The 17500-nt window shown below is 36.4% G+C and overlaps 1 protein-coding gene across 1 annotated transcript in view; it reads right to left on the reverse strand.

Annotated features, from left to right (window-relative positions):
• Window positions 1-663: 663 nt before the first annotated feature.
• Window positions 664-17500, reverse strand: part of LOC144976207 (WD repeat-containing protein 7-like) — a gene marked incomplete at both ends in the record, with an annotated part of 30204 nt that continues 13367 nt past the window's right edge. The window contains 9 exon segments of the mRNA XM_078920391.1: window positions 664-885; window positions 3117-3309; window positions 4330-4449; window positions 4934-5060; window positions 6178-6262; window positions 6265-6292; window positions 7710-7876; window positions 9026-9242; window positions 12650-12822. Of these exon segments, the coding sequence (XP_078776517.1) occupies window positions 664-885; window positions 3117-3309; window positions 4330-4449; window positions 4934-5060; window positions 6178-6262; window positions 6265-6292; window positions 7710-7876; window positions 9026-9242; window positions 12650-12822 (1332 nt within the window).

The following is a 17500-nucleotide window of genomic DNA, read 5'->3' on the forward strand; positions in this document are numbered from 1 at the left end:
CCTCGCTCGGCGCATAGTTGAGTCCATGGAGAAGACTCTTTACTCACATTCTCTCATTGTACTCAGGTGTAAAATGAGTACCTGGCCATTAACAGCGTTGTCTCTATCCCAAAAATTTGTAATATCGCCTGACAGGCATCATGTCTCGTCCTACATGTTATGTGTTGCTGTTGGCCAGGGACCCCTTGTAAAGCGCTTTGAGCACGTTTAGTGGATATTGCGCTATATAAAAGCTCAAGTTTTAAGATGAGGAATAAATAATAAATAAATAAATAAATAAATAAATAAATAAATAAAATTCCCTTTATTCATCCCATAGGGGAAGCCTGGTAGGGGGTGCTGTTCCAGTTGGGTTCTGAGTTTGGTTCCTTTCAGGTTCAGCACAAATGTGGTAATTCCCTCATCCCTCTCTCTTAGCAGGTGTGTCCAGGATTTCAATCTCAAAGAAGTATTTTCATTCTTTGTTTTCATTTGGCATATCTCTATCTTTATATTTTTCATCATTATTAACACAAGTGATCGGTACACCATTTTTCAACAAGTTTCAATTCTGGTAAAGGAGAGACAAAAAGAGTAAAGACAGCTCCGGTGATTACAGTTGTTTTTTCCCCCCAAGAATTGAGAAACTGACATAAGAATAACTCCGATTTCCAGCATACTCACTTGTGTGTCTGGCTAGGGAGTAGTTGGTCAGACTAAACCCATCCATGGTCCCTGATTTGCCCTTTGCCCCCTTTAGGTCCTCGTTCTGTTGTCGGCTTCTGCTCGGTTCCATCTCATGGCCGAACTCGGCCCCAATTACCCCAAGCATCACAATGGCTGTTGCCTGCTTCCTGCGACTCTCAAACGACACAGACAGTTGTTTGCTGGTTGGTGAGGTCTCCCCTGAAAAGATCAATTTTTGTTGTTTTAATGATACAAAAACACTCAAACATCAAGAACAAAATCAAACTCTGTCCACTTGACAATACGATCTGTAAAGTAAAGAAGCAGGATTATCCTGGACATAATCGTAACCTTGACCTAGGTTTTCTGGAGGAATACCATTGAAACCATATTCATTTCTGACTAGGTCAAGTAAAGAGTGAGTCATTGTATAATATGTAATGTAATAATTAATCTATGCAGGAATCCATCAGGATCATTAAGGCCCTACATACTCAAAGACAACAGGTAATGCAAAACGCATGTATACTATTATCACCATGGGTGCAAATAGGTCAGGCCAAAAAAAAAAATCCTGCAATCCATTTCCAGCAAATTCAAAAAGTCAGAAACTTATTTTAAAATGTGACCTGTTGCCTCTAAATGGTATTTTGGTGAGGCGATCTAAATTCCGGAAATAAATCAAAATTCCTTTCTAAAAGCCAGAAATACAATGTACAAGCAGGTCAAGCCAATAAAAGCCTGAAATCCATTTCCAGCAAATTCAAAGAGTCAGAAACTCATTTTGAAATGTGACCTGTTCAGAGCTGCCTCCTTGAAATGTCAAAAAATCATAATTTCCAAGGGGAAATAATAGAAAATTCACTTTGAATAGCTTTACAAATAAACAATTTGCCATCACCATGATCCACAAATGCTTCAAAGGCCTCAAGACAGGATCTAAGGAACTAAATTTTCCTTTTCAACAAGATATATTGAGTCAAAGAGACGAATGTAGCTCTGTAGCTGGAGCCAAAAATTCATAATTCGACAAATTTTTGGCAGTACTAGGCAGGTATGTATTAGGTTGAGATCTAAATGCCAGAAATTAAATTAAAATTCCTTTCAAATAGCCGGAAATCCGGTTAAGCTGGATATCTTAGCACCCATGATTATTAGTCTATGTGGTCTGTGCGGCTATGTGGTCTTGTGGTATGACACTCGCTTTCAGATCAGAAGGTCCTGGGTTTGAGCCTCGATCTGCACATAGTTGAGTTCTTGGAAAAGGCTCTTTACTCACACTCTCTCACAATACTCAAGTGTAAAATGTTAACAGTGTTGTCTCTGTCCGAAAAAGAATAGCAATATCACCTAACAGGTGCTGCCATATTTCATTCTATATGTTACATGTTGATGATGGTCAGGGACCCCTTGTAAAGCGCTTTGAGCATGTTTAGTGGATATTGCGCTATATAAAAGCTCTAGTTATTTATTTTTTTTACTCAAAAGCCTGCCTGATAAATGGAAGTGTTTTCCTATTCTCCATACATGTAGTGGTTGAATGGGTTAAAAACTAAACAATTGTCGTAATTCAAAATTTTGTGCCTTAGATTGAAATTGGACCATACATAACGACAACAGCATCTAAGCCGAAATACCTTTTTCCAACAATTAATTGTTGATTAAAGTATTCATAACAGGATATCTGTCACATGCAATAATCAGTAACAATTGCTTGCTACCTTTTGGATAGTACCAGTGGACAGAAAAAAAGAATTTATGGGAAAAAAAGCTAGGATTAATATTGATTACTTTGCTTGTTTTGACTGATCACTCTTCTTCTTCTTCTTCAAACACTGGGATCTACAACACTACAATGTTAATTTATCTAAAAAAATCCTCATGAATTTCCAAGAAATTTGTATCACAATATAGAATAAAACTTTATTAAAATGACTATAAAAATATCCCAGACCTTTGCTTTAGAAATCAATAAAAATCACACCTAACAACACATCTGCCGGTTAGGCGAACTACAGATTTGTGTCAGTGCATGACATAATCAGTCGGAAAGTGATAATTTTGGATTTGTAATTTTTTTTCTCTTCATTTCCTGAAAGAATATCGTTTCCAGAGCATTTTAATCTTTAATTGAAGTAAATCGGGTGATTTTTCATGAAGTTATGTGTGGGAAAGGTATCCAGCAACTATTCTCAAATGTCATACTTTTTCAACTTGACTGTAAAAAATATTTAGAAGGGAAATTAAGCTTTCATATTTCCCTAAAATGTACAAAAAGGGCTGATTTAATCATTTATAACCAGAACTCATTTTGGATAAAAATTGACCTTCTAACTAAATTTGGAAATATCTCAGTTCAAACCTTTTCACCATCCGACTGATTATGTCATGCACTGACACATATTGTCTTACACTGATTGGAGGACACGCCTATGTCTAGCGTTTCTTACCTATCATCATACCGTCCTCCTCATCAAAGTCATAGTCGGCGCCCTCATGCTGAGCAGCATTACTCAAGAGAGATAACTCTGGATCCACGTATGAGGGTAAGGAAGGAGCCCATTTGTCAAGGAGGCTCTTTCGACCATCTGGATTAATTCTTCGAAGTTCGGCTAACAGCAAGGCTTGGGCTGCCTCTCGGATCTGAATGAACGAAAAATAATTTATAATTTTTAAAATAGCGATGCTAAAATGAGAAATCACATGATGGTTAATTAATAAATTCCCTTTATTCATACCCAACCGGATGTTCGACTTTCGGGGAGACTGGATACCCAAGTCTTAGCCTTAGTCGTCCGGAGTTTATCTCAATTTCGATTGCATGAAAAGGAAAGAGGTATTGCTTGCTACCTTTGGATAGGACGCTAGTTTATTGAAAAAAACGTTCTGCCAGATTTACCCGTCAACTGTAATGCACGGTTGGTAATTCACTCGCTTTACATGAAAAGGGAAAGAGATCAATACCGGGTGAAGTGGATTTTTTTTCTCACCATCCTGTCCACCCAACAATGATTGATTGGGTAGCTGGATCTGTTAGATCAGGCTGAAAGTACTTTGCGATAGACAAAGGATATCAAGCAATTGCTACTGTTCGGTTTAAGCTAAAGAAACCAGGATAAATTTCGGCTCCATGGGTCTTATGACTCTCAAGGACTATGCAAATGGCAGCTGACAAAATTCTCTCAAAATTTCTCACAGAATGCAAGGCATCTATGTTTTATGTTAATAATGCTTACAATATTGCAGAGGGCAACACAGTGATGAAAAGAGTAAAAAGATTGTGGCCATATTGTCAGACATTTGACAGGTCTGTTTATTGAGAAAAAAAAAATTGCGCGCAATATCCACTAAACGTGCTCAAAGCGCTTTACATAGGGTCTCGGACCAACAGCAACACGTAACATGTAGAATGAGACATGACGCCCATTAGGCGATAATACATTTTTCCCGACAGAGACAGCGCTGTTAACGGCCAGGTACTCATTTTACACCTGAGTACGGTGAGAGAATGTGAGTAAAGTGTCTTTCCAAGGACTCCAACTATGCACCTAGCAAGGCTCGAACCCAGGAATCTTCCGATCCGAAAGTGAGTGTCATATGGTCCAAAACAAGAGAGAAAAAAATTCCAATTCATCCAAATAAGCTGTAATATGTACAACCTACCTCTAGACATCTGTCTTGCCATCTCCTTGCCAACATCTCCAGCTGGGGACACCTGTAGTTTTGTGGTCCCACCATCTCTGGCAGGAGGACACAGTGTAAGGCTGCCAGAAGACTCCAGCCCTGTGGAATGACAACAATGATGGTGATGATGATGATGATGATGAAATATAAATAAGACAATTTAGAGGCAACTTGTACTGAATGTACTGAATGTCATTTCAAAAAAGGTCAAGCAATGTTAAGCATGAACAGTGGCTGGATGGGTGATGGTGATATTGGGAAATTTCTGGTCCCAATGTTGTTCCTCTGAGTAAGGCACTTTACACACATTACTGTACTCGACTCAGGAATGAATGAGTACCTTGCTATAGGCATTGACGTATTTATTAAGAGTGGTAGTACAAAAAGGATACCTTACAGGCAACCGGTACTGCATAAAATGGAAACATGATTCCATGCAGCCCGCTGGGGAATAAACGATACATTATGAAGCTCACTAGAAAATGCAATATATAAATGCTCATATCTATTAGTTTCATTTAGGTACACATTCTAACCCATGGTTTTGGGGGTGTTTTTTGTTTCGTTGTGTTGGTTTTCTCACCTGCTTTACTTGTGCTTGGACGGTGGAGTTGTTTGGGTTTTCATCCGATCCGCCATCACTGCTGTCCTGACTATCCGTCTCGTAGACCAAAATGCCTTGGTTGGATGACACAGAATTGGTGTGGACTCTTCATTGCCGAAGGTTGGGGGGTAGAAAAATGAAAAATGAAAGAGAAACCAAACCAATTTTATATTTGGTATTGAGTTTTATACATTGTGGATTTCACTGAACAACCAATAGTTCAATATTGATTAAAACTAGGGTTTTACAGCACTGAACTCTAATTGATTTGGGACCGGCTTGACATGGAATATTTCAGAAATTCTAGGATGGTATTTGTCTTCTAGAAAAAAAAAAAATGAGCTTTTATATATTACTTTCAGGAGGGCCCAGGTTTGAGAGTTTATGGCAGGATGAGGGTCATTCTAATTGGGCGATATTTGAAAGACAAGTTTTCTAGCCATGTTTTTAAAACGCGACTGTTCCGAGTACAGCGGACAAATAATGTTCTCCGTACTTAAGAGACAGAATTTTTTTTAATATGGCAAATAAATAATTCATATATGTTACAGTGCATGACATAATCAGTCGGATTGTGAAAATGTTTGAACTGAAATATTGCCAAGTTTAGTTAGAAGGTCAATTTTTATCAAAATGAGTTCTTGTCATAAATGATAAAATCAACCCCTTTTTTACATCTTCGGGAAATACCAAATCTTAATTTCACTTCTAAATATTTTTTACAGCTAGTCATGTTGAAAAAGTATGAAATTTTAGAAAATTTGCTGGATACCTTTCCCATACATCTGACCATAACTTCATGAAAATCACCCGATTTACTTCAAATAAAGATTAAAATGCTTTGGGAAGCATATTCCTTCACAAAATGAAAAAAAATCCAAATCCAAAAATTTCACCTCCGACTGATTGGAAGATCCTGGGTTCGAGCCTTGCTTGACGAATAGTTGAGTCCTTGGAAAAGTCTCCTTACTCACATTCTCTCACCATACTCAGGTGTAAAATGAGTACTTGGTCGTTAACAGCGTTGTCTCTGTCCGAAAAAAAAATTGTAATATCGCCTTACAGGCGTTATGTCTTGTCCTACATGTTAAGTGTTGCTGTTGGTCCGGGACCCCTTGTAAAGTGCTTTGAGCACATTTAGTGGATATTACGCTATACAAGAAAGCTCAACAAATCCCAACTGTAAGTGTCAATACAATATAGCTGTGTACATTAATTCTCACCTGACTTGTCCGTGCTGTAGGAAACCAGCCCGACTCATCCCCATCAGGGTGTTGGCCACGGAGATGACGGACAGCAGGTGTTGGTTGTCACAGCACTAGAGATTTGCCATCGCAGCTGGTAAAGGTAAAGATAAACAAGATAATCCATAGAGTGAATGACGTTGACGTCACTAGGGGCTCTTTGTTGTTTTTAGACCAGCAGTTGGTTGATTAGTTTTCCAGTAAGTCCAGCAAACAGACTGTAGATGTTATCATGAGTTTTGTGTGTTGGTACCATGAAGGGGGCAGCGTGACTCAGCAGTACGGTCAGTAGTTCATACCCGAAAGGTACTGAGTTCGATCACCCGCCGCTGCGCTGGTGGCCTTGAGCAAGTCACCTCACCCTAGCTCAATTTGTGGCGCTGCACTGCGGCTAACACTTAGGTTATTCCAGTCTTCCCTTGGAATAGATCCTAGAGACAAATTTCCCCGTTGAGATGAATAAAGAGAATTTTATCTTATTTTACTTTATTTTTTATTTTTAAAACCTTAATTTTTAAAAAAAATTTTTAATATGGCCACTGGAATAACAGGCGAGCATTTTAATTCAATCCTTGAAATCGCAACTGTTGGATGGTGGTGTTGATGTTTTTTTGGTCTTAAACAAGACATGTACAGTACTGAAAAACACGCACAAAACCAGATGCAGGATGGTGGTGTTGATGTTTTTTTGGTCTTAAACAAGACATGTACAGTACTGAAAAACACGCACAAAACCAGATACAGAATGGTGGTGTTGATGTTTTTTTGGTCGTGTTGTCAAACAAGAAGCATATGTTGTTCTTCCTGCATACCATCTGGGACTGGAATTACTTACCGATACTTGTTCTTCCTGCATGCCATCTGTGACTGGAATTACTTATCAAACACCTTCACCTCAATGGCCGCCACTAGTGAATCTTTTAAATCTACTCTTTTGGTTCTTGGGCAGTGAAATTAAAGCTTTGTTTTTCAAAGAATACCAGACATCTTCAGCATAAACTCAACACATACAGATATATATAGATGAGGCTTAAGTGGGCTCTCAATAAGCTTACAAAACTCTTCTGCGTTTTAGCTGTCTTGATTTATTGTTCCAGTGTATTCAACATACCGATCATGTCAGGAAAATATGAGCTTTTGAATATATTATCTTTTGAATGGAAAGTGATCACATTTTATTCCTTTCTGCTATTCTTCTGAAATTGTTCTTATTGAGATTGTTTTCTGTCCATTCTGATCTCCAACCAGTAAAGAGACCTTAAACACAAAGCATCAATAAAATGCAGACGGTCAGGTACTTGTTTTACACTTGAGTATGGTCAGAGAATGTGAGTAAAGAGCCTTTTCCAAGGACTCATCTATACACTGAGTGCATCATCACATGTCATACCACAAGACCAAATCGCCGCAAAGAAAAGAAAAGTTAAAGATAAAGGGAAAAAAATTTAAAAGGCGGGGAGATATAGTACGTTCTTACAGTTTATGAAAATTCAATTGAATTTTTAAAATACCTTGGTTGAAAACTCGTAGGCTTGTTGTCGTTTGGCCATGGTGCTTGGGGATTTCCTGGGGGGTGGGGGTCGAGGGGGTTTGGGTGACGAAGACAGTGATGATGACAGCTTGTCGGCTGATTGGTCAATGGATGGCTGGGGGACTACACGGGATGGTAAGGGCGAGGCTGAAAGATTTTTAAGATTAAAAAGTGAAAAGAGATGTTATAGATAATGACTTTTACTGTTTTTCTTAAGATTTTGGGGTTTAACCCTCTCCTGACCACCTACAGCTAAATCGTCACATTTGTTACAACACAATATATATTTTTTCTTATACAGATTTATTTTGCACATCACAAATATCTTTTTATAACCAATAAGAACATCATAAAGTTGTTTTGTAGAGAGATTGTTTGAGTTTAAAAAAAAAAACAATTTTTCTGATTGGTAAGCCTGACATTTTTAGGAAAATCCTGAAAATCATCGGTAAGGAGAGTTAACAGCGAATAAAATACTCTAAGGTCATTTCAGCACCAGTACCCAATATCTCATGTTAAAGTGCTCTGCCTAATCAACTTTCACTTCCATTAAAAATAGACGGGTGAAAAAGAAAAAAAAAAAGAGTTGACCTTTGAAATCGATCTTGATTTTTGAGATAAACAAAAATAAAAAAATGTGGTGTACAAATAAATCAGAATGGTAAAATTGTTGTTTGCATCGTAACGAATGTGACGATATTCCTATGATTGGTATGGAGAGGGTTAAGATGACACCCATTGTTCTGTTCTGATATTGTTATTTCTATCTTATTGATTCTTAGACTCTAAAAAGTAATTTTAAAAAAGAACCGAAGAAAATGTAAGACAAATGGGACTGAAATCAAATAGGGACTAGATTTAAACTCCAAAAGCAATCTATTGAAATACATTATTTGAGATCATCAAAACGTCCCATCCAGACACAGCAACGTGATCCCAAATGTGGGGAATGTACTCAAATGTTTACAAGACATTATATTAAAATCAAACAAACCAAACCAAAATAAAAATTTAAAAAAAAAAAAAAGAAATACAGTACATAAGAGAGTTTAACAAGGAAAAAAAAAATCTCCCAAAACTAATACATACACAAACATCCGTTTCTCAAATACAGACCTGGTCAGGGCCAGGACAAAACCAAGTAATTTTATTCCAAGACAAAAGCATAAAGGATCATGAAAAAGGAAAACGGATACAGGGGATAGAAGATACAGCAAGAGTGACATCCCCTTCTATCAACAGAGGTCAAAAGACGCCACCCCAACCCAGTGTAGAAACTATATTATTTTTACAAACTTTTGCCAGGTGCATTATTTGGTCCATTCCTAGCTCGATGCCATCCTGGCAGCATCAAGGACATGTGACCTCCCCGGGACAGAAGGCCAAAGCTGATGGGACATCGAGGCTTGTGCAGGCCCAGTTTATTGAGGCAGATTTCGTCCAGCATGACGTCCAGGCCCCAGGCGTGCAAACACGACATGAACAGTTCTCCAATGGCCATACTCAGGGACTCCTGGATGGTTACAAACACAAACGGTCAAAGTCAATATACAAAATATTTCAAGTATTAGACAAGTGCGGCTATGTGGTCTAGTGGTAAGACACTCGCTTTCGGATGGGTTCGAGCCTCGCGCTCGGCGCATAGTTGAGTCCTTGGAAAAGGCTCTTTACTCACATTCTCTCACCGTACTCACCTAACAGGCGTCATATCCCGTCCTACATGTTAAATGTTGCTGTTGGCCAGGACCCGTTGTAAAGCGCTTTGAGCACGTTTAGTGGATATTGCGCTATATTAAAAAAAGCTAAAAAAAAAGCTCAATCAAGATTTCCCGACGAGAACGAACGCTCGAAACAATATTGTAGAAGATAAGATAAGATATACTTTATTGATCCTGAGCGGAAATTATCATAATGTTACACATCATTCATCGTTATATTAGCACAGATTTATACACTGGCATGAACTAATTGATGAAAATACGAAGATAATTAAAAGCAAAATAAACATCAAATATAATTAAATAAAATAAAATATTCATAAAATATACAGCAGTTACAAACTTGAAATATTATATAAATAGCTCCTTTTATCAAAAAGTCGAGTACCATTATTTCATGGTTTTCCTTTTGATAATTTATATATATATATATATATATATATATATATATATATATATATATATATATATATATATATATATATATATATATATATATATATATACAGCCTAATATCCACTAAACTTGCTTCAAAGGACTTTACAAGGGGTTCCTAGTCAACAGCAACATTTAACATGTATGACAAAACATGATGCTGCATTTTCTATATTCATTCATGGAATGCCTAGGCAACAGCAACATTTAACATGTATGACAAAACATGATGCTGCATTATCTATATTCATTCATGGAATGCCTAGGCAACAGCAAGATTTAACATGTATGACAAAACATGATGTTGCATTATCTATATTCATTCATGGAATGCCTAGGCAACAGCAACATTTAACATGTATGACAAAACATGATGCTGCATTTTCTATATTCATTCATGGAATGCCTAGGCAACAGCAACATTTAACATGTATGACAAAACATGATGCTGCATTATCTATATTCATTCATGGAATGCCTAGTCAACAGCAACATTTAACATGTATGACAAAACATGATGCTGCATTTTCTATATTCATTCATGGAATGCCTAGGCAACAGCAACATTTAACATGTATGACAAAACATGATGCTGCATTTTCTATATTCATTCATGGAATGCCTAGGCAACAGCAACATTTAACATGTATGACAAAACATGATGCTGTATTTTCTATATTCATTCATGGAATGCCTAGGCAACAGCAACATTTAACATGTATGACAAAACATGATGCTGCATTATCTATATTCATTCATGGAATGCCTAGGCAACAGCAACATTTAACATGTATGACAAAACATGATGCTGCATTATCTATATTCATTCATGGAATGCCTAGGCAACAGCAACATTTAACATGTATGACAAAACATGATGCTGCATTATCTATATTCATTCATGGAATGCCTAGGCAACAGCAACATTTAACATGTATGACAAAACATGATGCTGCATTTTCTATATTCATTCATGGAATGCCTAGTCAACAGCAACATTTAACATGTATGACAAAACATGATGCTGCATTTTCTATATTCATTCATGGAATGCCTAGTCAACAGCAACATTTAACATGTATGACAAAACATGATGCTGCATTTTCTATATTCATTCATGGAATGCCTAGGCAACAGCAACATTTAACATGTATGACAAAACATGATGCTGCATTATTATATTCATTCATGGAATGCCTAGGCAACAGCAACATTTAACATGTATGACAAAACATGATGCTGCATTTTCTATATTCATTCATGGAATGCCTAGGCAACAGCAACATTTAACATGTATGACAAAACATGATGCTGCATTATCTATATTCATTCATGGAATGCCTAGGCAACAGCAACATTTAACATGTATGACAAAACATGATGCTGCATTATCTATATTCATTCATGGAATGCCTAGGCAAAGCAACATTTAACATGTATGACAAAACATGATGCTGCATTTTCTATATTCATTCATGGAATGCCAAGGCAACAGCAACATTTAACATGTATGACAAAACATGATGCTGCATTTTCTATATTCATTCATGGAATGCCTAGGCAACAGCAACATTTAACATGTATGACAAAACATGATGCTGCATTTTCTATATTCATTCATGGAATGCCTAGGCAACAGCAACATTTAACATGTATGACAAAACATGATGCTGCATTATCTATATTCATTCATGGAATGCCTAGGCAACAGCAACATTTAACATGTATGACAAAACATGATGCTGCATTATCTATATTCATTCATGGAATGCCTAGGCAACAGCAACATTTAACATGTATGACAAAACATGATGCTGCATTATCTATATTCATCCATGGAATGCCTAGGCAACAGCAACATTTAACATGTATGACAAAACATGATGCTGTATTTTCTATATTCATTCATGGAATGCCTAGGCAACAGCAACATTTAACATGTATGACAAAACATGATGCTGCATTATCTATATTCATTCATGGAATGCCTAGGCAACAGCATCTAATGAAAAGGCCTAATTTGGTTGGGTTTTTTTTTTCTTTATCCCAACAGAATACCAGTTTGAACCTAAGGATAACAAAAAAAAAACCTCAAGTTTATTTTTTCTTTAAAATAAAATTAAAATTTAAAAAAAATAAAAATTCCCATTATTCATCCCCAAGGGGAAATTTTTTAAAATGTTCTATTCCAAGGGACGACTGGAATGACCCAGGCCTCAGCGCCACAAACTGAGCTGAGGCGAAGTGACTTGCTTGGCCACAGAACGCAGTGGGTAGTCGAATACGGTACCTTACGGGTACGAAGCAAAGACTGTACCACTGAGCCATGCTGCCCCAAAATGTCATCTGTATAAAGAACTGGGCTGTGTATATGTAGTAAACTATAACATGCTTTACAATCAAATATTTCATTAACTCTCCCCTTACCAGTTATTTTTATAAATTTACCTGAAACCTCATAATCACCCAACACAAAAATAGATTTTTCAAACAGTATAGCAATGAGTATATTATATATATATATATATATATATATATATATATATATATATATATATATATATATATATATATTTTTTTTTTTTTTTTTTTTTTTTTTTTTTAATGAGCTCTGTAATACAGGGGCGAGTTTTTATAGTTATAACTATAACAAAATGAAATCAGAATAAAAAAATTGTTGGCTGCATCGTAACGAATGTGACGATTTTCCTATGGGTGGTTAGGAGAGGGTTAAAAAAAACAAACAAATAAATAAAACAAGCCTACTGTTATTATGATGTTTTCTGGTCGCTTCGACTCCCCTCTGCTCGATCCCGTCTTCTTCTGTGCCTGGGCTGATGCATTGTGGGAGGGACTGGAACCGCTTCCCGCAACGTCGATTTTGGATTGAATTTTCTGGCTGACGTTCTCGGCCTTCTCCTTGGCTATGGCTAAAAGTCCTGAGAAAAGAAAAAAAAAAATTTATGAAGCACACACCCGAAAAGAAAGCAAACATAATATTTTATATAGTGAAATATCCACAAAATGTACTCAAAACATTTTACAAGGAGTCCCAAGTCAACAGCAACCTTTAGGATGTAGGAAGAGACATGACACTGGTGAGCCCTGACACAATCAACAACAAAAATTATTTATTTAGATAAAACCCTGTTTCCCACCAGGAACTTACTTTAAACGGAATACAGGGAGAGAAAAAAATCACCAATAAAAAGCCATTTACAATATTCAACTTTGCACCACTCCCAGCACAGGAATGGAACTCCAATCTCAAACACATTGGTCGGAAGCCAGAGTTTCATATCACATGACCAGAGGCTAAAAAAAAACCATCCCCAAATCAGTCGAGGTCGACTGATTTTTTGAGATGTTTTATTTTTTTTGTATTTTTCTTTCTAGCTTTATCTGACACCTTTTAACTCACTCAACCCTAACACCGACTATATCCGTAGTTTACCCGGGTTACTTTTACCTCATGCCTATTTATTACATTTTTTCTGAGACAAATTATAGCCATAGTATCAAAGCTCATGTTTTTAGTTTTTACATGTGAATGATAGTTGAATAAAACCATCTATGTACATGCTCATTTTGTAATACATTTTTTTGCAATTTCGAAATGTAGCAAACATCTCGAGGATTGAGTGAGTTAAACACACTTGTTAAGTTCCTTATCTTACACCGGTACCTGCTCCTTCATGTCTTAATTTGATCCTTGCAGGATTCCCTGATTTGTTTCTCTTCCACCAAACACCATTATCAATACTGACTATAGGCATGATATCTAATTAAAAACTTGAGCATTATATAGAACCATATCCACTCAATGTGTTCAAAGCGCTTTACAATTAAAGGACAGAGGAGAAAAGAAAAGAAGAGAAGAGATATAAATTTTTAAAAATAAAGAAAGAAAAGAAAAGGATAATGGTCAACAATAGAAACGAAAAAAAAAAAAAAGAGATAGAAAACTTTTTTTTTTTAAATATCAAAATAAACTAAAACTTGGTACAAAGAAAATTTAGAAAAAAAAAACAAAATACAAAAACGAAAGTGTTTTCCCACCACAATCTCCGAGAACTCATTTTAATTTTTGCCAACCTGTCCTTGACCTCCAAAATATTTGAATTTTAACCCGTGAATGAACAACCAATGTCCATGCTTGATTCCCTTTACCGTGCATTATCAATTACATTCTCCAAACTTGATTCATTTTTACTGTTGGTCAAAAAGCAAATTCTTAATAGGTCAATCTATAATAATGAAATACGACAACTTGAGCTTTTATATAGTACAATATCCACTAAATGTGCTCAAAGCACTTTACAAAAGGGTCCCTGACCAACAGCAACACGTCACGTCTAGAACAAGACATGATGCCTGTTAGGGGATACTACAGTTTTTTTTCCGACAAAGACAACGCTGTTAACAGCCATGTACTCATTTTACACCTGAGAATGGTGAGAGAATGTGAGTAAAGAGTCTTTTCCAAGGACTCAACTATGCACAGAGTGAGGCTCGAACCCAGGACCTTCCAATCCAAAAGGGAGTGTCTACCAGACCACATAGCCGCATGTAGAAGCTCAAGTTTTCGTTTCACTTTTAACAGTAGTAATTATCTCTAGGGTCAGCAGACAGCACAAAGTTGAGTTCTAGAGTTGAGTGAGGAAAAATGAAACATTGACAAAACAGCTCGGACTTTTTTTTTCAGGTGAAGAGAGAAAGACAGAGAGAGAGAGAGAGAGAGAGAGAGAGAGAGAGAGAGAGAGAGAGAGAGAGAGAGAGAGAGAGAGAGAGAGAGAGAGAGAGAGATCATAAGAGTTTTTGTTAAATATCATGGGATAGCTTACTTGTCTAAAGAACACTTAAGCTAAACGTTTTAAGGCCATGTATTACCAAATCAAACTACTGAGAGGGTGGATAAGTTGAGGGGGGGGGGGGGAGGTGGAGGGTGGAAGTGGAAGGGAAATCAACAGTTGCTGGTCGTTAAAATACTGGGGGAGGGAATCAGGAGATTAATTCAGGAGAAAGAATTCACGAATTCAATTTATTCAAGGACCAACACTGGTTCAATGGATTCCAAATTTCTAAATCTTAATGAAAAAAAAAATATATGAATAAATAAATGAATTAAAAGAATTATGAGTGTCCTTTTAAAATAAAAAAAAAAAACAACAAACAAACAAACAAACAAAAAAATTGGTGAAAATTTATGGAGAAAAATATTCATTTTATCATTTTTTTTTTCTTACACAAGCACACATATTTTGCAGATCTCCATACAACAGACTAGAGCCATATCCCAATGGTAGAAAGCAATAGACACTTAAATAACCAGGCCTCTTTAGGACAGTCGCCATAATGTAAAAAATGGCATTGATTGACACATGTTTTACCTTCGATGGTATGTGTATGAGTAAAATACCCACTGTTCTACCGCTTGATGACTAACAACACAGAAAACTATGTGTGAAATTAAACTTTTATAATATGATCAAGAAAATCGTGTGATAACTATAGTCACCCAACTGGTGGTATAAAAACAATAACAATGATCAGAGAGATGTCGATTTCATTCCTATTATTGTTTATATACAACCAACCATGTTTGTCAGAGCACGTGTGAAGGTGTGTCACGAATTCCATGTTTTGATTGGTCAAAAATATACTGGTTAATTGTCATTGCAAATTGAATGCTACAAAAACTGGAATAACAAATACTCACGACTCAATGAACCTCTTGGATTTGAATGACTACTTTTACTTGCAGTAAAAAGGAATTCAATTCAATTTTCAGCCTTTGCTTCACAATAGGGAGGCAAATAATAATATATTGAACCCTCTATATGAACTTCCAGGTTAAAGTGTTCAAGTACACTAAAAGAATGTATGATAGTTAAAAATGCTTAAATAATTATTTTTTTAAAATGAATAATCCATACACTCCTGAGCGAAATGTGTACAATGAACAAAAATGCATTAGAATACGGCGGTGTGGTCTCGTGGTATGACACTCGCTTTCGGATCGGAAGGTCCCGAGTTCGAGCCTAGTTGAGTCCTTGGAAAAGGCTCTTTACTCACATTCTCTCACCGTACTCAGGTGTAAAATGAATACCTGGTCGTTAACACCGTTGTCTCAGTCGGAAAAAAAAAACCAGTAATATCGCCTAACAGGCATCATGTCTTGTTCTACATGTTACATGTTGCTGTTGGTCAGGGACCCCTTGTAAAGCGCTTTGAACACATTAAGTGGATATTGCGCTATATAAAAGCTGAAGTTGTTTTTTTGTAATTTTTAGAATACACATTTTTTACGTAAAGTTGGCACCCCTGTGTTATGTATGAAGATTAAAATAATTCAAAGGTAATTTCATGCAGGTAAAACAACATGGTGTATACGTGGTTGGTGGTCACTAATTTCAAGAAGACATAACTGTTAAACAAACTAAAAAAGAAAAAAAAATATTGGGCACTTTACGTTGAATTGTTTTTTTCCTTGCAATTCCCGGGTCTTCTGCAAACAAAATAAAACAGTCAATAATTGAACAACAAAAAATTGACACTGAGGTGTTGGTAGCAATCTGTCTTGTGGAGAGCAAGATTCATTAAACCATCTCGGTGTGTGGTGTCATTAATGCCTTTTTCACAGAGCAAGATTCATTAAACCATCTCGGTGTGTGGTGTCATTAATGCCTTTTTCACAGAGTAAGATTCATTAAACCATCTCGGTGTGTGGTGTCATTAATGCCTTTTTCACAGAGTAAGATTCCTTAAACCATCTCGGTGTGTGGTGTCATTAATGCCTTTTTCACAGCTATCTGAAACAACTCAAACAAGGGGGGCGAAGTGGCAGTGGTTAAGGCATTGCACTGTGACCTGGTTCGAGCCCAGTTTCAGGCACTTTCATTCTTTTTCCTTGGCACTACATGGAATCAGCGCTATTTTAGTTGGAACTCCCAAGGGACCAATAACCCTCCATGCTCACTACCTGAGTGAGGTCATTGGAGTTCAACTGGTATCAGGCAGTGCCGTGTCCAATTGGGGCAATTATGGATATTTATGGTCTTATAATATGTCTGTATAGCGGGAAAACAATAACATACTCTTTCACTTTATTATTTTGATTTGAAAAATCAGTTGTCTCTCTAAACATCAGTGAAAATTTGATATTCCTGTGGTTAATAGTTTTCTTTAGATATCACAAATTGTGGATCTAATTTTAAGTACTTGTAAATTACGGTGCACTTAAATAAAAAATGTGTTATTCAAAACTCAGCGGCAGTATCTCAAGAGTTTTAATAAATATCAAAAGTACATATATGCATCTATCTGTGCATTATGATCATATTGGCAGTTGATTTTCTTGATTTATTCATGGTTTTGTTTGTTCTGTATATTTTTTTACCACTTCGATTCCTCCCAAAAAGTTGTGTTGGTCATAACAGTAACAGTAAACTGATATGATTTATGTCATTATGTGGTAAAATAACTCACGAGGATAAGATTTTATTGAGCAGTAAAAACTAAAAACCAAAATTGTATATGATTTCAATATCTCAATTTACTACCAATCGAAGCGGTATTAAGTCGGGATTTGGAAAACGAAGAAAACCGGTTTTAAAG

This window comes from Berghia stephanieae, chromosome 7, assembly GCF_034508935.2.
Source record: "Berghia stephanieae isolate SIO BIC M18660-M18661 chromosome 7, UCSD_Bste_1.3, whole genome shotgun sequence".
Lineage (NCBI taxonomy): Eukaryota > Metazoa > Mollusca > Gastropoda > Nudibranchia > Aeolidiidae > Berghia > Berghia stephanieae.